The 19,949-nt window shown below is 47.2% G+C and overlaps 1 protein-coding gene across 1 annotated transcript in view; it reads left to right on the forward strand.

The window, feature by feature from the left end:
• Positions 1 to 5,805: 5,805 nt before the first annotated feature.
• The window catches only part of LOC109313000 (peripheral-type benzodiazepine receptor-associated protein 1-like), a 49,480-nt gene continuing 35,336 nt past the window's right edge, over positions 5,806 to 19,949 (forward strand). The window contains exons 1-4 of the mRNA XM_019539394.1: positions 5,806 to 5,985; positions 7,153 to 7,213; positions 17,155 to 17,685; positions 18,615 to 18,886. Coding sequence (XP_019394939.1) covers positions 5,806 to 5,985; positions 7,153 to 7,213; positions 17,155 to 17,685; positions 18,615 to 18,886 — 1,044 coding nt within the window. The remainder of the gene's footprint in view (positions 5,986 to 7,152; positions 7,214 to 17,154; positions 17,686 to 18,614; positions 18,887 to 19,949) is intronic.

Raw genomic sequence — 19,949 nt, forward strand, 5'->3', positions numbered from 1 at the left:
GCTCCCGCCCCTTCCCTACAGCGGTTCCTTTGTGAGGGAGTCGCTGGGCTGGGCCGGGCCGTGCACGGAGGCCCCTCGGATGCTGCTGCTGTTGGGGGTGGCGGTGTCTGGCCGGGCCGCGCGCGCTTCCTTTAGCTGGAGCTGTTCAGCAAGCGGCTGTTGGCTTGGGGTTGTGCCATCGGCCTCCCGCCGAGCCGCCACGCGCTGCCCTACGTCTGTGCAGCGCCGTTTCCTCCCTCCCTCCCTCCGCGCCCTTCGGCGGGACCGGTTTTGCAGCCTGCCCTGGGCCCGCCGGCTCCTGGGTTTGGCGCGTTTCACCAGGGGGTAAATCTCCTGTGGAAAAGGACTCGGAAAGCCCTAGACAGGGCGGAAATGCGGAACTCGACAACTCTTGCTTCAGACATGATACCGTTGATTAAACCCATTAAGAAATTTTTTAAAAAAACTAGTATCTTTTTCTGCAAGCTTTTGGACTCACGTGCCCTTCCTCGGGCTCGGGAAAAATTAAAGCTGGTAGAAATCCCCCATGGGCAGGACGTTGTGACACAACAGAGCCCTGTTGGAAACCTCGGGGTTTATCTGGGAAGGGTGCTGCACACCTCGTGTGGCACCTCATGGCACCCTTGCAGCAGCATCTTGGTTGAGAATCAGTGTGTTAATTGCTCCTTTTTTATTAGCTCTGTCCATGAGTGTGTGATCACTGCATTTCCTTTCAAAAGCAATCTCATGGATGTTCATAACCAGTTAGGGCAGTGGTCCCCATTCGTGCTGCTGTTTGGCATTCTCCGATCTGTGTACTGACTATTGCTGTTTTCAATGCGACTGTGCTGCTGCTGCATCTTATTTAATGTTCATCATTGTGAGTCCTCCCCAGGTCTCATACTCTTCTCTGCCTTGCAGCATCTGTGGGAAAGGGAAATGTTATGGACTGAATCCAAGCATTTTGTGAGCTGCAGCTATTCCACCTTGGTCCCTTTTCAAAATGCTGCTGTGTAAGGCATGTGGGGACTTCCAGCAGGGGCTGAAGATGAAGATGCAGGTGGGTGTGTGGTGCCCCACTGATCTCTGACCTGCTGGCTGCAGCACAGGCAGTTCAAATGCCAAGCTGCTGCTGGCTTCCTCTTTGCAGCAGGGCATTCCTACATTGCCCAGGAAGAACAAAACCTGTGGAGCAGGAGATGCAGGTGGCACAGTCAACATTAAGGCATGCTGCTGTTTGTCATGTGCTTTACAGCCCCTTCCTAGAGCAGCCAGTGTAGCTGCTTCCTAGCTCCACACTCTCCACCTGTCCCCGACAGCTCTGTTTCCAGCTCTCTCCCCAAAGCTGACTTGTTTTTTTTCTGGAAGTGCTAACCAACTCCTTGTGCCCTGCAGTGCCCTCCAGTACTGGGCATGACCTCAGCTCACTGAGACCTGGCAGATTTGACTACAGGAGGAAGAGCTCTTCCTCTTCTCAAACTTGGCAGTTTGAAAGAGTGACATTTCTGATTCTGAGAGATTTTGAAGGGTGTCACTAAAAACACAGCATAACATTGTGTAATCATGAAGAGAGGTTAGAATAAATTAACTGCAAATTAATTCCCCAAATAATAATTATTATTTAACAATACAAATTCTCGCACCATTATGCTGCTTTTAATTCCAAGAACTTTACTAACATTGGTTAATGAATTAAACTGTACAACACCCTGGAGAACTAATTTAATTCTTCCCCACCTCATTAGCTGTTCAGTGAAATAATTAGTTTGCAAGATACTCTGAAGAGGAAAGGTGATATTTAAGTGTTGAACGTGATAGTTATTTTATTCTGTTATTAGGTAGGTGAGGAGTGAGAGATCCATTCAACTGATTATGAAAGTGAAATATGGAGAAGTTAAGTGAAAGGAATAGGCCAGCATGGAGAATTTGCTGGTACCTGCAGCTGTGCTGCCCAGCTGAAGCAAGGAATTTCAGCTGTGCCTGGCAAGCACCAGTGGAAGAAAGGTTGTTATTATTCAGGAGTGAAAAGAGATGAGGCAGACAAGACAAAAACGCTGTTCTCTGGTAAGAGTTCCTGACGTGTGACTGGGTTGACCTGGAAGCTTGTTCTTATTGTTCAAATGACTGATCACATGCCTATAGTTAAAACTGATCTATTCATACTGAATGTTACATTACACTTGGGCACTATACTGGATAGGGGAATCAATTCAGAAGGACTGACCTTTTCACCTCTCACTCCCACGCAGAGGGATGTGTGAAGATTTCAGTGTCTGGTGTGCAGATTCTAGTAACGTGTGCATAACATTTTGAATGACACCATGGTTTGGAGGGAAGTTATGTGTCAGGTGCACAGTTTAGTGCTGAGTGATGTGTTGAGAGGGCTGGGCGCATCTGAGATAGGGGAAGTTGTAGCTGAGGGAGATTGGGGTCTTTTGCTTTTGGTCTTTGGGCCCTGGCTGTGGGTTTGTGGTCAGTTCCTGTTGTTCTTTGTGGTTCATTAGTTGGATTACTGCTTGCCATTACTGGAGCAGTCTGCTGATTTCCAATCTTCTTGATACTTGTTGGTAATATATTGCCTTGTATGTACTTGATTCCCCTCCTGTTTGTGTTGGTGTGTTGTGTGTGATCAGTGTATATAGTTATTGTCTTGTTAATGAACCATTATATTCGTTTCACTTTAATTTTGGCATCCCTGTGTGTCAATTCCTGTGGCCAGGCCAGGCTGCCTAACTCAGTGAAGGCTGAGTCAGCTTGGGCCACTCTTGTCCCCTTCCGTCTACCAGAGTTTATCGAACTGGAGCTGCCTTTCAGTAGTCTCATAATTTTCCTTGGCTTCAAATAAAGTGGGGATATTGGAGGTGAAGATAATTCTAATCCATGGTATTTATGGGTTGTATGAGTAAGTCAGAAGTTCAAGTTATAATTGCTAACAAATAACTGGTGCTTCCTTTGAGAAAGTAAAACTCCCACCCACCCTACAGTCAGCAACTGTCCAACCGTTTCTTAAACCATAATTGTCCAATGTAGCTGGCTTCACAAATTGCTTCCTATTACCTAAATTATTTTTCCTACCAGGGTGATAGAGAAGCTTGGGAAAAGCTGTGTACATCCCATGTCCTGGCTCCTAGCATCCTCATCCTGGTTTCAGGTCCAGTTGAACACAAAATTGATACAGTGATGATCATGCTGATGAATCATCTCTTATCCCTGGACAGGGGCCATATAATAATATTCATGCTTTTAAGTCTCTCTGTGACTGGTTAATATTATTCATGTACTGTTTTATAGAAGTGGCAAAAGTTTCCTTTGAGATGGAACTCAGAGTCACTTACTCCTCTCCCTCAACAGCTTGCCTCTACTTCTCCAGTTGTAATGGGACCAGTGCTTTCAACTGTACTGAACTTTGCAGAAGGTTCTATGTGTGGGTAATCTGGACCGTGCTTTTTTTGATCTCCAGGCTTAATTACAGCAAAATGCAATACTTGAAACAAAACTGATTATTTAAAAAACACCTCTAAGCAATTTATTATGCATCAGGTATTGACTCAGAAACTGTGTGTCCAGAACACAGGTTTCAGTCCTTATCCTCCAAATTCTTCAGTAGACTTGCACAGTGGACTGGAACAGCTGCCTCACTCTGGGCAATAATGATCCCTAATGGCAGTTGTGTTGCTCCTGGGAATATAACTCTCAACCTCAAAAAAGAGGTGCACAAGGAAACTGAGCTTTCCCTTCAACTGTCCCCCAATAGCAAATCAATCCTGGAAGATGCTAGACAAATCTCCATGTTGTCAAACAGAAAGGAAAAACCCATTTCTTTGGCCAAACCTTTTTGCAATAAGAAAACAGTACAAACACCTATGCAGACCAGAGGGGAAAAGGTAAAAAAAAAGACGTACCTTTTATTGTATTTTCTTTGTAGAATTTTCAGATATCAAAGTGATGAGGGTAATATAAATGCATAGATAGAAACCTGGTTATAGATTCTATCTCTAATCCTGTCAAGTTAAGCTTGCTTCTGAGTACTGCTTGTACTAGAACAAATTATTTATAAAAAAAAATTATTTACATCCCATATCACTTGCATGCTTTTCAATTGCAACTATCAATAGAGTAAAATAGCAAAAAAATACTTTGCTTAATTTTTTAATATATAACTTTTAACCTACATCCCCATAATTTGCTTATAAATGCTGTTTTATATCTAGGTTTTCTTGTCTTTGGAGTTGTTTTAAACAGTGAGGGTAGTTATTGTAACCTTTATTCTGTCTTTTTTAAGTATATCATACAGGTTTATAAACATGTTTTTTCTCCTTTTTCCTCCCTTGCGAACAGAATGTGCAAACAGGCACGTTCTTGGCCCGGTGTGCGAGTTAGCATGGGATTTTGTGCGGGAAGGTGGGCAGGAGGGGCACAAGGCTCTAGGTGGCAAGCCTCAAGGGAATGGTTGGTACAGTGGTAGCCAAACTACTACCTGTGAAATGGCGGGTGGGATGTGTTGCACCCCAAGGTTCCCCCTGTGGTGGGACCATCCCCCTCCCCTGGTACTTCTGAGGCCTCCACCCAGACAGAACCCGTGGTTCTGGCCTCCATTCAGACGAAGCCCGTGGCTCTCAGCTGTGGGGGCTGCCTGGCACGACTCCAGGCACATGGGATAAAGAGCATTGCAACCTTTCTTTGTGAGGTTTGCTCTGTACTGGAGTCTCTGGAATGCCAGATAGTGGAGCTCCATACCATAATGCAAAGGCTGCATGCCATCTGGAATGGCAAGTAGGAGATTGGGGTGAAGGGCCTGGCAGTAGGAGTCAAAGAAGAGGGAAGAACTAGATCACCTGCTAGGACAAGGGAAGCCAAGTGGCACTCCTATATTGTCTAGCCAGGGGGTTGGACAAAAGCTGTCTCCGGCCCCAAGGATCACTGCGCCAGGGTTGCCACCCTCCTGGATCTCTGCAACTGGTATGAACCCCTTGCAGCACCAGTAGAGCCTGCAGAGCTGCCAGCTCCTGCAAGTGAGGAAGAAACGCAACCAGCTACCATCCCTAAGATGAAATTCAGAGTGGTTGTTGTGGGAGACTCCCTCCTGAGGGGGCCAGAGGGAGCAATCTGTCACCCTGACTCCTTAGCCCAGGAGGTCTGCTGCCTCCTCACGGCCTGTATCCAGGATGTAGCTGAGAGGATCCCAAAACTTATCTGGCCCTCTGACCACTACCCCCATGCTCCTTATACATGTGGGCACAAATGACATGGCTTGGAGCAATCCCAGCTGGGTCATGAATGGCTGCAGGCCTCGGAGTTTGGGGCACAGGTGGATTTTTCCTCAAACCTTCACAGACTGAGGATGGAGGGACGAATTGAGGTAGTAAATAGAAGACTGCAGCGCTGATGCCATTGTGAAGGCTTTGGCTTCTATGATCACAGTCCGTAGATTGGAGAGATGGGGAGTGGCCTGTTGGGAAGAGACGCCCTCCACCTCACTCCACTGGGGAGGAAGTTCTCAGCCAGAATGGCCAACTTGCTCAACCAGGCTTTAAACTAAGCTCTCTGGTCAATGGGCGGATAACCACCAAAGCAAGCTCACCAAGCATCAACCACAAAATCAGGTTAGGATGCTCGAGGGAACCTTCTCCTACCCCAGTCCAGGAACAGAGCATCTCCATGAGTGCAAGGAAGCCTAGGGCCTCTAACAGCATACTTACTTGCCTGTACACTAGTGCTAGGTGTTTGGGAAATTAACAGGAGAAACTGGTCCTTCTGCTAAACAAAAACGACTATGATCTCATAGGGATAACGGAGACCTGGTGGGACTCCTCCTATGACTGGACTATGGTTATATATGGCTATACCCTATATAGGAGAGATCGTGCTGATAAAAGGGACGGGGGTGTAGTTTGCTATGGGAAGGAGAGCTACATGTCCCTACAAGCTGAGATTGACATCCAAGGAGATCAACTGGAGACCCTTTGGGGTAGAAGACGAGGGGAATGTGGCAAAGGGGATACAATGGTAGGAGTCTAATACAGACCTCCAAATCAGGAACAAGAGCTTGACCAAGAATTCAGCAGGGAACTGGCTGAAACTGTATGCTCTCAGTGCATGGTTGTCGTGGGAGACTTCAACTACCCGGACATCTCGTGGGAAGAGCACTTGGCCAAATCCAGTGATGATGCATAAGAGGTGCACAGGGGTGCACATGCACCCCCTGAAAGTGCTGGTACATCCCCTGACAAGCTGCATTCCCTGCTTAGGTGATGGGTGGAGGGGGCAGGCAGGAGCACCAGTGCCCCCCCATGAGTGCCAGCCAGGGAGTGGGAGCGCTGGATGAAGCACTACAGCCACTTCTGGGAGTGCCGCAATTGGCTGTGGGGCCTCTCCAGCCACTGACTGGTTGCTGGGGGGGGGCACATGCCCCTCCAACTAAGGTGGCACCAGTCAAATCCGATCGGTCTCAAAACTTCCTCACATGCATGGATGAGCTGTACCTGTCTCAAGAAGCTTATGGGCTGACAAGCAGTAAGGCACTGCTGGATCTGGTACTGGCCAAAGGGGATGTTCTAATTGGCAACTTAAGAACTGAAGGGAAGCTGGGTGACAGTGATCACGAGCTGATCACTTTCACTATCCATTGCAAAGCTGGCAAGTCAGCCAGTAATGTGTAGCGGCCCTCAACTTTAGGAAAGCTGACTTTCATAAGCTCAGGAGGCTTGTTTTTGAGGTGCTGAGAGGCTATGATTTGTCAGGGAGTGGAGTTAATGATGAGTGGTTGCTCCTTGAGGAAGTGATCCTAGAAGCACAAGGGAAGTCCACCCCAGCCTATAGGAAAGGTGGTAAAAGGGCTCAAGAACCCCCTTGGCTCAACAGGGAACTCATGGACCTCCTACATCTAAAAAGAGAGGCTTATAAAGGATGGAAGACAGAAAACGCCACTAAGGAGGAGTATTCTGCACTGGTCCAGAACTGTAGAGACCAAACTAGGAAAGCCAAGGCCGGAAATGAACTCCAATGGCTACACGAATCAAGGACAATAAAATGTCCGTCCTCAGATATGTGGGGAGTTGAAAGAAAAACAAGGGCAACACTGGCCCTCTGTTAAACCGGTTGGGGCAGCTGACAACTGAAGCCCAGGAAAAAGCCAATCTGCTTAATGATTACTTTGCATCATTTTTTTACCAGCCCAAAGGGACCATCCTGCCTAACCTGATACTGGATGACCAGCTCCACACTCGGCAGTTTGGTGAGGGTGAATATATGCCTACCATTTGCGTGGATCTTGTGAAGGAGCATCTTAAGAGACTGGACCCCCACAAATCAGCTGGGCCAGATAGATTGCACCCAAGCGTGCTAAAGGAACTGGCAGACATCATAGCACAGCCACTGGTAAGGATATTTGAGAACTTGTGGTGCTTGGGTAAAGTGCCTGAAGATTGGAAGAGGACCAGCGTGGTGCCTAGCTTCAAGGAGAGGAAAGAAGATGACTCAGGAAACTACAGGCAACTACAGGCCAATCAGTCTGACCTCAATCCCTGGGAAGATCTTGGAAAAAATTATTAAAGAAACCATTCTTGATAGGCTAGCACAAGGATACATTCTGAGGGGTAGCCAACATGGATTTATTGTGGGTAGGTCTTGCCTGACCAATCTAATTTCCTTCTATGACCAGGTGACGTATCACCTGGACAAAAGGGAAGAGGTTGATATCATGTATTTGGACTTAAAAAAACCCAAACCCTTTGACTTGGTGTCCCATGATGTCCTCATGGAAAAATTGGGCAACTGCTGCCTCAACTACTCCACAGTCCGATGGCTGGGGAACTGGCTCTGAGGTCAGACCCAGAGAATGGTTGTTGATGGAACTGAAACAACATGGCACTCAGTTACCAGTGGTGCCCCCCAAGGCTCTGTTCTCAGACCTGTATTCTTTATAAAAATACATTCAGTGATTTGGACACTGGTGTCAGAAGCGAACTGGCTAAGTTTGTTGATGACACTGAACTTTAGGGAAGAGTATCCGCACTTGAGGATAGGCTGGTGATCCAGGCCAACCTTGACAGGCTTGCAAGGTGGGCAGATGAAAACCTGATGGCATTCAACACTGAGAAATGCAAGGTGCTCCACCTAGGGGAGGAACCCGCATCACACTTATAGGTTTGGCAATGCATCACGACTGAAAGAGACTTGGGGGTCATGATAGACCACATGATGAACATGAGCCACCAATGAGATAGCGTAGTTGGCAACGTGAACAAAACTCTGGCTTCCATCTACTAATGCATCTCAAGCAAGACCCAGGATGTCATCCTTCCATTGTACTTAGCCTTGGTGAGGCTGCAGCTGGAGTACTGCGTCCAGTTCTGGGCTCCACAATTCAGGAAGGATGTAGAGAAGCTTGAAAGAGTCCAGAGGAGAGCCATGCACATGATCAGAGGGCAAGAGAACAGGCCTTATGAAGAGAGGCCGTGAGCTTTGAGACTCTTCAGCTTGGAGAAGCGAAGGCTCAGGGGTGACTTGGTGGCAGCCTATAAGTACATAAGGGGTGTGCATCAGGATCTGGGGGAATGCCTGTTCACCAGAGCACCCCAAAAAGACAGCCATAAAGTCCAACAGTCACAAATTTCTGCAAGACCATTTTAGGTTGGACATAAGGAAAAACTTCTTTACTGTCTCAGCTCCCAAGGCCTGGAACAGACTCCCCCTAGAGGTGGTGCAAGTACCTACTCTGGACACTTTCAAGAATTATTTGAATGCTTATCTTACTGGGATCCTTTGACCCCAGCTGACTCCCTGCTCCTTGGAAGGGAGCTGAACCCGATGATCTTATGAGGTCCCCTTCCAGCCCTAATGTCTATGAAATCAGCACCAATGTAAAGAAAATTGACAGTATTGGCTTTTTTGGGCTGACGTGGCTGATTTAATGTAATTGATAAATGCCCTGTGCATGTGCACAGCCTCAACAAAGCGTACAGGCAGCCAGGAGCACAGCCTGGCAGCATGAAGAGCAGCCATATCCAACTGGTAAGTCTCTTGTGAGGGAAGTGTCTTGGGGGGGGGGGGCAGATCCAAAACCCAGTGGTAAGGGAGGGAGTGGGGCTGGGGCAGAGGCAGGGGCAGGGGAAGGCACTGCATAGCCTGGGTGGAGCTCAGGACAGAGCCACAAGTGGCTTGTCCAGATGGGATGGGGGGCCGACTCCCACTGGTGCATGCACCATAGGTGGGCGTGAGGGGCGTGTGCCCCTGGATCTGCACATGGGACAAGGTCAGGGTGCCTCTGTGGACTTGGGCCAGGAGTAGTGCCAGGCTCTTCCCAGCGGAGGGGCTGGACCGGTGCTGCATTCAGAGTCCAGTGGCACTGGGAGGGGGGCTACAGCAAATCTGGGGGGGGCTATAGCCCCCTCCTAGTACCACCATCACCTGCCCTGAGCGCAGCCCAGCCAAGCCTAGGCTCTTACCAGGAAGAGCTTGGTGCTGTCTCGGCCCCAGCTTGCAGTGGCAGCCCACAATCATCCCTCATGCAGATCCAGGAGCACACGCCCCCCATACCTCCTGGGGTGCATGCAGCGGTGGGAGCCACCACCCCCTCCCTGTACCACCCAGACGAGCCACTCATGGCTCTGTCCTGTGCTCTGCCCCATCTGTGCAGCCGCAGCTCCACTTCCTTGCTCACCGTGGCACCTTGATCTGCCATGTCATGTCCCTTCTCCCCTCCTGTCCTTTCCCCCACAACAGACTTATCAGGTGGATGCTGTTCTCCAAGCTGCCTGGTTGCATATTGGCAATTGGATTGGTATTGGCTGATATGGCTCATTAAAAATTGGCCTTCAGTACCAGCCCAAGAAATCTCTATTGGTGCAGCCCTTTTTGTGTGTGTAACAGTCATAGGATCTGGTATGAGCAGCTAGAGGTTCTCAAACTTGATAATGTTACTGATAAATGCCCTGTGCATGCACACAGCCCCAGCAGAGCACGCAGGCAGCCAGGAGCACAGCCTGGCAGCAGAGCAGCCAGGTCCAGCTGGTAAGTTGCTTGTGAGGGAAGTGGCATGGTGGGGCACAGATCCAAGGCCCAGTGGTGAGAGATTGGAGATACTACTTCCTAACAGAGAGACTGACCCATGGATCACTATTCTTCCCATTCAGAATGCTGTGGATTGCCTCCCCTTACATCTGTGATTACATAACACCTAATTTCCAGATACTTTCCATGTATGCAATTACTGCAAGGGGGATATGTGTGTATCTACATTTTAACTGACTACCTGTCTTGTATGCATACCAGACCAGCCTCTGGCTTCTGGATGGAATGAAAAGTAAAGGAAGAGCACACATCAACTGCAGAAACTTCTTTAGCCTGACGAAGGGTTTTTGAACCCAAAAGCTTGCTTAATAATTGTTTTCCAACTATTTAAGTTGGTTTAATAAAAGATATCAGATTTACCCAAAGAACCTTGTCTGCCTATGTCCTTAGACCAACATGGCTACAACCTACACCCCTGTATATATATATAATATACTTTAGCCATCTTGTAATGCCATCTTAAAATGGATAACTTTATGGTTAGTTTTATTCTCTATACTTTGTGCATATTTTTAATTTTTATTTCTTTCTGATGCAAATTTGGTTACACTGTAATGGGTTCTAAAATGAATGCTGTTTACAGAAAAAAGTGCATACATAAATTAATGAACTGAATTAGAATCACGTTCTCAAGATGAGGCCCAATTTGTGCATATTCTAAATGTGCTGTAGTATCTGTGGTGTACTGGTTTGTGATCATGTATACCACTGCCCTCTACTGGAAGATTTATTTTATTTTTCCAAAACACTATACAAAATAATGGAGCATATTCTAACATCAGCAGCATATTCTAAATCTGAACTTTGGGGATAAAATAATAAAACAATAAAAAATATAATATCCTGTTATAATAAAATGAGGTGAATGTAATGTATGATTATGAAGTCAACCAATGAGAAATATAGTAATCGTAAATTGCGGCAAACCCAACAGATCTCTGAGGTACATTTTTCCCCTTTATCAGTCAATCCAAAAGAATTTTTGCTTTGATCAATATTAACCTGTTTAGGTGTGTTCTTTCACTTGTTAAGATGGCATGAGATTTGGCATCCATTTGGTCCCATCTACACTGGTCTTTTAAGTTAGGAAATCACATTTAAATATCTTAATATGGTTTACCCGCTAGCATGGAAAGGGATAAACTATGCTAAAACTGTTTCTGAAAATATGATATAACAAACAACAGACTGTGTTGGAGAGAGCTAGGCTTAGGTCTCAAGATCCACATTCTCTCAGGTTCATAGGTTGCTTTGTACAGCAGACTGTAGCAGCATGTCCACACAAGCAGAAACATGCATTTCTGGGGACAAATAGCAGTGACACATAGTTGTGCTGCTGCTAGTTGTCTCTGGGGAATGCCTCTGCATACGCACCATGGAGTGTGGCAAGTTGCCCTGGCTGGGGTAGGTAAGGCTGGGGTCAGCACTTTGGCTGGCCCCAGAAGACTTACCAGAGTTCCTGGGGGCCTCCTGAGGCTCCAGCAGCGGCAATCTGGGCGTGCATGGCTCTGGCCAGCCAGGTTCTGTTTTCAGGTGGTGCATGCTGCTGCCATGTGCAGCACCTCAGTTTTTTCTGGTGCAGGTTTTTTTGACACTAGGATCTCCCAGTGTCAAAAACCCACCACAGTACAAATTAGGAGTGCAGCAAACATCTGCATATACAGCACATGTGGTTTGTGGCACTGCAGAGGAGTCTGTGCTGCCACAAACCACGTGTGTGCACTTGTCTGGATGCGCCCTAGAAGGATCACCTTAGTGCAAGGTTATATTCTAGTGGTATCATAGGCAGTGACTCTGTGGGTGCTCTGGGGTTCAAGCACCCACCAAAAAAAAAAAAAGAGCAGTTGCTTAGCACCCACAGACCAGCTTGCAGATGTTAAAAAACCCCAAAACAAACTACACTTTATCAGAAGTCATGCATTACTTTAACCTGGCTCTGCAGTGTCTGTAAAGATTGGGTGCTTCAGCAGGGCTTTTTGGCACTTTTAGCTAAAGCTGATTCAATCAGCTATTAGGTAAAAGTGCCACAAAGCCGCACTAAGGCATCCAGTCTTTACAGATGCTGCAGAGCCAGGTAGAAGTAATATGCTTCCTCTTCTGGGTATGTGTGGGGCTCAGCATGGGAACTGTAGAGTTAAAAATAAAGTACCACCCTCAAAACAAACAAACAAACAAAAGAAATAAAAGGTGCCTCTGAGTGGTGTAGGCTGAAGCAGTTGTTTATCCCCTCTTCAGCTGGGTTCTCTGCAGTACCTGCTGGAGTAACCCATGTCAATTTATGATGGTGTATGTGAATTACTAGGATCAGTGATTCTCAAGCTTTCTAGACTCAAGGTGCCCCTGAGAAAATGACAATTCTTTAGTTTTCACTTTTTTTTAGTACAGTAAAATTGTGGCTGGGTCAGGGTTGGTCAACGAATGACTTCCCTTTGGAGCTCTCCTTCCATGCCTTGTGTGATGTAAAGGTGGCTTCATGCTGTCTTAGTACATTTTCTTCCTGAACTGCCTGGTGCAATCCTCCTGTGTAGCTGCTGATCCAAGCCATACATTCTGTGTTTAAAAGTGTCTCGCTTCCACCCAGAGGAGCTGAGATGGACAGTATGTAAACTGAGTTGGCCTGAGCCAGTCTGACTTGTTCAAGCATCATGATTTGTCACTCAGGTGGAGCCTAAAATGTGGCTGTAGTCAATGGATCTCCACAACTTTGTGTGTTGGTGGGAGTGGTACAAGTAATGCATTGTATTTTGCCCCTACACTTGCTTTTCTTGCTTTATAATTTTATTTGCTTCAGGAAATCGACATATTGCTAATGAGACTCTGATCTTGCAAAACCTTATTTATGTCTAAACTTTATAATTGGAGTACAAGCAACCCTCTCCTAGTGCTCTTAACTGGTTCCCAATAAATTGAGTGTTAAGTGAAATAACGTTAAGTGAAACCAATTTTCCCATAAGAATTAATATAAATAAATGTAATTTGCTAATGTGGCTCCTCACTAGTACTAGTCTACAGACTCATCCTGGCATTTACCTGCTTCAGTTCACTTCTGGACATCCAATTTAAGCTCCAGCATTAAGCGTTTGTGCTGTTTTTTCTCAGCACTTGCAGTTAGAGTTGGTTGTGCATTTCTTTACTCATTTTTTCAAGGGTCAGAATGAATTGCTAAACACAGCACAAAAAAGTTTTTGATGAACCAAGATGGCAACACAAACTAGCATTAAATTGCATAATGAGCCTACGTGCTGCTGATGCACTGTGGAAGTAGTATATGCTCTCTGCTGCCAGCTGGATGATGCCTGTGAATGTTATAACGAAACTTGGTGAATGCTAAGTGGAATCGGGTAGCAATGTAAAACAAGCATTATAATGAAATGGCACTAGTGGAACAGTGTTAAGTGGGGGTTGCCTGTATTCCCATTGGGCACAATGGGCCAGTGTTGATGAAGCCCAGTTATCTTTTTTTGCTTGGTGCACAGGGCTGGACTTGATGATCTCCTGAGGCCCTTTCCAGCTTTACAATCTATGAATTTCACAAACACCAAGACATTGACCCAAGTGCCTTTTCTACATGAGCCCTTAAACCATTTTCAGAAGGGCCTGTTGATAAAAGCTGTTGTCAGCAGTGATCATTTTTTAAATGCAAGTAGGGTTGTTGTAGTTGCTGCTACTATACTACCTTATTTGGAGCAAGGATGGTGTATGTGAATTACTAGGACCAGTGATTCTTAAGCTTTCTAGACTCAAGGTGCCCCTTAGAAAATGACAATTCTTTAGTTTTCACTTTTAGTACAATAAAATTGTGGCTGGGTCAGGGTTGGTCAACGAATGTCTTCCCTTTGGAGCTCTCCTTCCATGCCTTGTGTGTTGTAAAGATAATATAGTTATTTCCCCGATGAGAAATTATGTCAGTAGCCACCTGATTACACAAATAAAAGTGAATTTGTTTTATTTAGGGTTCCCCATGAAATCTGGCAAACTGCTAGCTTGTACTTAAACCAATCATTCACTTGCCCCACCCTGTGGCAAGTCAGGCAAGGGCTCATTATCTGACTTTGTTTCCTCCTCTTTCTTCCACATGTCCATGTCCCTGTCTCCAGGGTTGATCCTGGGTCCAAAGGCAACAAAGATAAGGGTCCCACATCTCTCACCTCTCTGTATGTGGTCCCGTTGCAGTTATACTGCCATCCCATTAGTCCATCCTTGGGTTTGAGGTGCTCCTTTGGCTCTGAGGAGCTCCCTTCTCTTCTCTGCACGATCTCTGATCCTCTCCTCTCCTGTAGTGCCTCCAGGGGCACTGAATGGCCCTCTGCTGCATTCTTTTATTGCTGCCGAACACTGCTTAAGTGCTGGTATGCAAGTCTTCCCAACCATGTCTAATAAGTAATTACCCTTGCCCTGTCTATGACCTGGCTCCTGGGCCCCCCGGCTCTCCAGGTCGTTAACTTTCTGTCCTTTCAGGAACAGGGCATCCCTTGCCTTTAACAAAAATAATAGAGCAATTCCTTTGTGGCAGAGAACTCAAATATAACAATGGGTGAGAATGTTTGTGACACTATAGATTCCTATTTGAAATCTTGTGAATCAAGTTTGCACACCTAAAACCCCCAACAGCATGGGGCACTCTGGGGTACCCTTGAAGGATCTCGAGGCACCCTAAGGTGCCATAGCACCTGGTTGGGAATCACTAGCCTGGGAAGCAGTATATCCTGCCTTGTAAGGGGGCAGCAGGGAATGGAGGCATGAAGTTGGATTCAACTTCTCACCTAGAATAGTCAGTCTCACTTCCATCCTTGGTAAAGTCTTTGAAAAGATTATTAAGGCTCATATATGTGAGAGCCCAGCAGGAAAAATTATGCTGAGGGGAAACCAGCATGGGTTCGTAGCAGGTAGATCATGCCTGACTAATCTAGTCTCTTTTTATGACTAGGTTACAAAACAGCTGGACACAGGAGTAGGGGTGGATTATTGTTTACTTAGAGTTCAGGAAGGCCTTTGATACGGTATCCCACCCCATACTGGTGAACAAATTAAGAGGCTGTGACTTGGATGATTACACAGTCCGGCGGGTGGCAAATTGGCTAGAGGGTTGTACCCAGAGAGTGGTGGTGGATGGGTTGGTATCGACCTGGAAGGATGTGGGCAGTGGGGTCCTGCAGGGCTCAGTCCTTGGAGTGATACTCTTCAATGTCTTCATCAGTGACTTGGATGAGGGAGTGAAGTGTACTCTGTCCAAGTTTGCGGATGATACAAAACTGTGGGGAGAAGTGGACATACCAGAGAGCAGGGAATAACTACAGGCAGACCTGGACAGATTGGACAAATGGGCAGAAAACAATAGAATGCATTTCTCTTTGTTAAATCGCAAAGTGCTGCACCTAGGGATTAAAAATGTCCAGCACACCTACTGCCTAGGAAATGACCTGCTCTGCAGCACAGAAGTGGAAAGGGATCTTGGAGTCTTAGTGGACTCCAAGACTAACATGAGTCGTCAGTGTGACGAAGTCATCAGCAAAGCTAACCACACATTATCATGCATCAGCAGACGCATGGCAAACGGAACCAAGGAGGTGATACTTCCCCTCTATTGGGCACTGGTCAGACTGCAGTTGGAGTATTGCATCTAGTTTTGGGCACCACACTTCAAGAGGGATGGTGGATAACCTGGAGAGGGTCCATCCAGAGGAGGGCCACTTGTATGGTTAAGGGTTTGTAGCCCAAGCCCTAGGAGGAGAGACTAGGACACCTGGACCTCTTCAGCCTCTGCAAGAGAAGGTTGAGAGGCGACCTTGTGGCTGCCTATAAATTCATCATTGGGGCACAGAAGGGAATTGGTGGGGCTGTACTCACCAAGGTGCCCCTGGGGGTCACAAGAAATAATGGCCATAAGCTAGCAGAGAGCAGATTTAGACTGGATATTAGGAAGAACTTCTTCACAGTTAGTGGCCAAAATCTGGAATGGGCTCCCAAGGGAGGTGGTGCTCTCTCCTACCCTGGGGGTCTTCAAGAGGAGGTTAGATAGGCATCTGGCTGAGGTCATCTGAACCTAGCACTCTTTCCCGCCTATGCAGGGGATTGGACTCGATGATCTATTGAGGTCCCTTCTGACCCTAACATCTATGAATCTAGGGTGGCAGTTAAAGGCCATTCCACACCGCACCCCCTGCCCAGCCACCTCACCCTCCGCCAAGACATGGGATAGCCTGGACGGAGGCTGTTCCCAGGAGGGAGCCACGTGACTCCTCGCAAACACCCCATGTCAGCCACACCGCCGGATAAGCCGAAGCATGAACTGGAGCCACTGTGGGCTGAGCTGGAGGGCAAGCAGCTGTGCTTCCAAGAGCTGCAGGAGGTGGGGGAGCATGAGTGGCAGCTCCTGGCTGACCAGCTCCACTCCAAGTGGGAGCAGCAGCACACCCAGGAGCTTCATGAGCAGGAGTAGCAGTAGCGCAAAGCTGAGATCCAGCAGCTGCTGCTTTGGAAGGAGGCAGAGCTGCATGAGGCACAGAAGCTGCTGCAGTGCAAGCACAATGCTGCCATGCTGCAGGCCTGCAACCTGCAGCACCAGCTGGCCGAGAAGCTGGTGGGCTAGGCCCATGGTGGGACCTGGGGCAAGGGCCGTGACTGCCTGCAGGAGGTGCTGAGCCAGCTGCACTGGGAGACAGATGGCGAGCAGGCTGCCTGCATCTACCACCTCTGTGCCGAGCTGGAGCTGGAGTGTGCTGCCTCCTCCTCAAGTATGTCCTGGAGCACTTCGAGGCCAAGCAGCCATCCACCAGTCCTGCCAGCCCCCTGCCCCAGGCCATGCACTGCCTGCTGGACAGGAGGCACCAGGGCGGCCCCCAGCTTTGGCCCCTGAAGAGCCTCATGGCAGCCTGCTCCCCTGCAGGTGAGGCGCCTTTGGCCTGCTCCCTGGATAACAGTCTGTCCCAGCTGGAGTCAGCCCACCCTGTCCTGGATGGCAGCCCCTCAGGGGGGCTTGGCACAGAGCAGCTGGCTGCCCAAGAGAAAGATGCCCACCACTAGGAGGAAACAGCCATGAGGGAGCTACCCCCGGAGCCCAGCAGTGACAACCTGGGTCGGAGTGGTCGGACTCTCTGCCTGAAGGAAAGGTGGCTAGTTGGGGGTCTGGAGGACAAGAGGGTGCCCAGGCAGGGGGGCAGCAGCAGGACTGGCTCTCTGGCAGTGTTTATGAACACCTGGTGAAGCAGAATGCAGACCTGCTGAGTGCCCTGGAGGATCTGGAGCAAAGATGCACTGTCCTAAAGAAGGAGAAATGCCTTCTGAGGAGAAGCAGCATTCCTGAGATGCAGGAGAAAGTGAAGTGGCTCAAGAGGAAGAATGCTGAGCTGGCCACCATTGCCAAGGGACTGGAGAAAAAAGTCAGGAAACTCCAAGAGTCCAACCTCCAAGTAGCTGGTGCCCCAGTATTACTACCCATCAACAACCTGGATGTGGAACTGTGCAAGAAAGCATTTGCTCAGCAGATAGTCAATGATCTGAGTGAACAAGCTAGTACCCTTCTGGCCAAGGATAAGCAGATAGATGCCCTGCAGAAGGAGTGTTGGGAAATGCAGGCCAAACTGGCTACAGGCAAGGGTGGCTCATGCAAGCTCAATTTCAGTGACTTGAGTTGTTGTGAGTAACTCAGAAAGAAGTGTTATGGTGCTGGACATAAAACCAACATGTGGGTTTAGCAAACCAGGGTTTATTGCATAGTAATGGGCAACTGAGTCAGACTATTTAGCAGTACACCACACACTTGTTTCATACACTTGTCATGTACACCATTTACACTAAGTCACCTATCCCTGGCTCTTGGAGTCATGCTGCAGTGGTCAGTCACAGGCTTCTTCAAGGCGATGTCCAGTCGAGAGGGAGTGCTAGCTCTCTCACTCTTGATCTGCGGGTAGGTTGGTGTTGGTGGTCAGGGTACTCATTAGGCTGGTTTTTCACTGCCGCCTTATCTCTTTTTGGGCAGACTTTGACCAAAGCCTGGAAACTTCTGGAGGCTTCTTTACCAGTCACCTTTTTCACATCTGTTTATTTTGGATTCTGTTACCAGTTATGTGTTGTCTGTTTGTGCCCAATTTTTCCATGTGTTTCAGTCTGGTTTTCAGTCTCATCTTGTACCATCTCTACATTCCTAAGACCTCTGTATCTTATCTTGTTACTTACTGTAGCTGGTTCATACCAGCCTTCCTTCAACCATTGCTCTCACATCATTCACAGCACACAAACTTACACAGATGCACTTGCTGCTTTTAAAATGGTTGACACAGTTAAGATGGCTACTTAGCATAAGCAAATGGCTTGCTTAGCATAAGCATTTATAAGCACAAACATAAGCAAAGTCCTAGCATAAGCAAAATCATAGTATAAATATAACATTTTAAACAATAATAGCATATTCCGAAATATTTTCCAACAACTGTTACAGGGACAGCTAATGTTGAGGAACCTGAAAGAGTCTCTACAGTGCTCCCAACTTGGTTCAGACAGTTCTTCCACTACTGCCATGTGCCCAGTTCAGGAAACACTGATACCAAACATGGATTGAAGTTTAGATGGCTCATGTTTTATAAAGGAGACACCAACAGGATCAGTTGCTTTGGCAAAGGGCATAGAGACAGTAGCATTACCATTAGGAAATATGTCCAAGAAACATGAAAACATGCCTTTAAAGACCGACCCATACAGCAAGCAGCAGATAGAGCATTTGGAACTAGAGCTGGGTAAAAAATACCAGCAATGTGAAAATCTTGAGCAAGAAATAGAGAAGAAACAGAAAAAATGTGATGAGCTGGAAATGCAGTTAAAGAAAGTGTTGAATGAGAACGTCAGAATGGCAGAGGAAAACTCAGCTCAGCAGAAGAACTGAGTGGATGGAAAAAGCTGAATCTGAAAATGCTGACCTGAAGATGAAACTAATGGAAATCACAGAGGAAGGGAATTCAGCAATCTAGTCAATCGATCTTTGAAAAGTTGTGGCTGCCCCATATAACCTGAAAGGCATATGCCTAAATTTTATATAATCCTCAAGGGGTGCCAAAGAACCTCTTGCCCCAATCTTTTCACAACAGCACCTTCCAATAGCCTTTAGCTAAATCAAGTGTGGAAATGAACTTAGCTTGTCCCACTCTCTTATAGTTTGCTAATTTGTTGCATGGGGAAGGCGTCGAAGTGAGAGATGGTGTTTAACTTCCTGAAGTCTACACATAACATTAAGGACCATCTGGCTTAGTAACTGCCACAGTTGGACTATGCCAAGGGCTCCCAGATTCTTGAATTACCCCTTGTTCCAGCTTTTTAGCAATTTCAGCCTGAATCTCATGGTACTTGTGGTAGGGGATCCTTCATTTTTTACACACTACCTGACCCTCAGAGGTTATGATTCGGTGTTCTGTTCCTCTTGCGCAGCACAGCGTCCCACTAAAAAAGTCCCGATATTCATTCACTAAACACCTCAATTGACCCTGTTGTCGGACGACCAACCTTAGCCCCTAATGAGACTTCTGTACCTACTGTATTGTGGCCTTCCCCATCACCTAAGTCCCGTCCAACTCTCTGATTCTCAGGGAGGTGTCTGGCCGGAAGGAGCCAGAGGAGCTGAGGAGGATCCAATCTGGCTTACCCAACACCTTGTTAAATTCGGTTCTAGGCTCACCAGGAGTCCCCTCCTCAGCATCGTGACAACATTTTCAGGTAAGTCCCACCACTGACCTCTCTTCTTCTGAAGAGCCGGTACCAGCCTCTTCACAGAGACTAATACATTTTCCCTAACCTTAGAAACACACACAAGGTTCTGTGAAACTTTGAGTCATCTTAGCTCAATATAGCTATGACCCTTTTGAAGGTCCTAACAAGAACCCTGAAGCGGAGCTTCCATTGACAGCTGGAGA

Source organism: Crocodylus porosus, unplaced genomic scaffold, assembly GCF_001723895.1.
Source record: "Crocodylus porosus isolate Cpor-Errol unplaced genomic scaffold, CroPor_comp1, whole genome shotgun sequence".
In the NCBI taxonomy this organism is placed as follows: Eukaryota; Metazoa; Chordata; order Crocodylia; family Crocodylidae; genus Crocodylus; species Crocodylus porosus.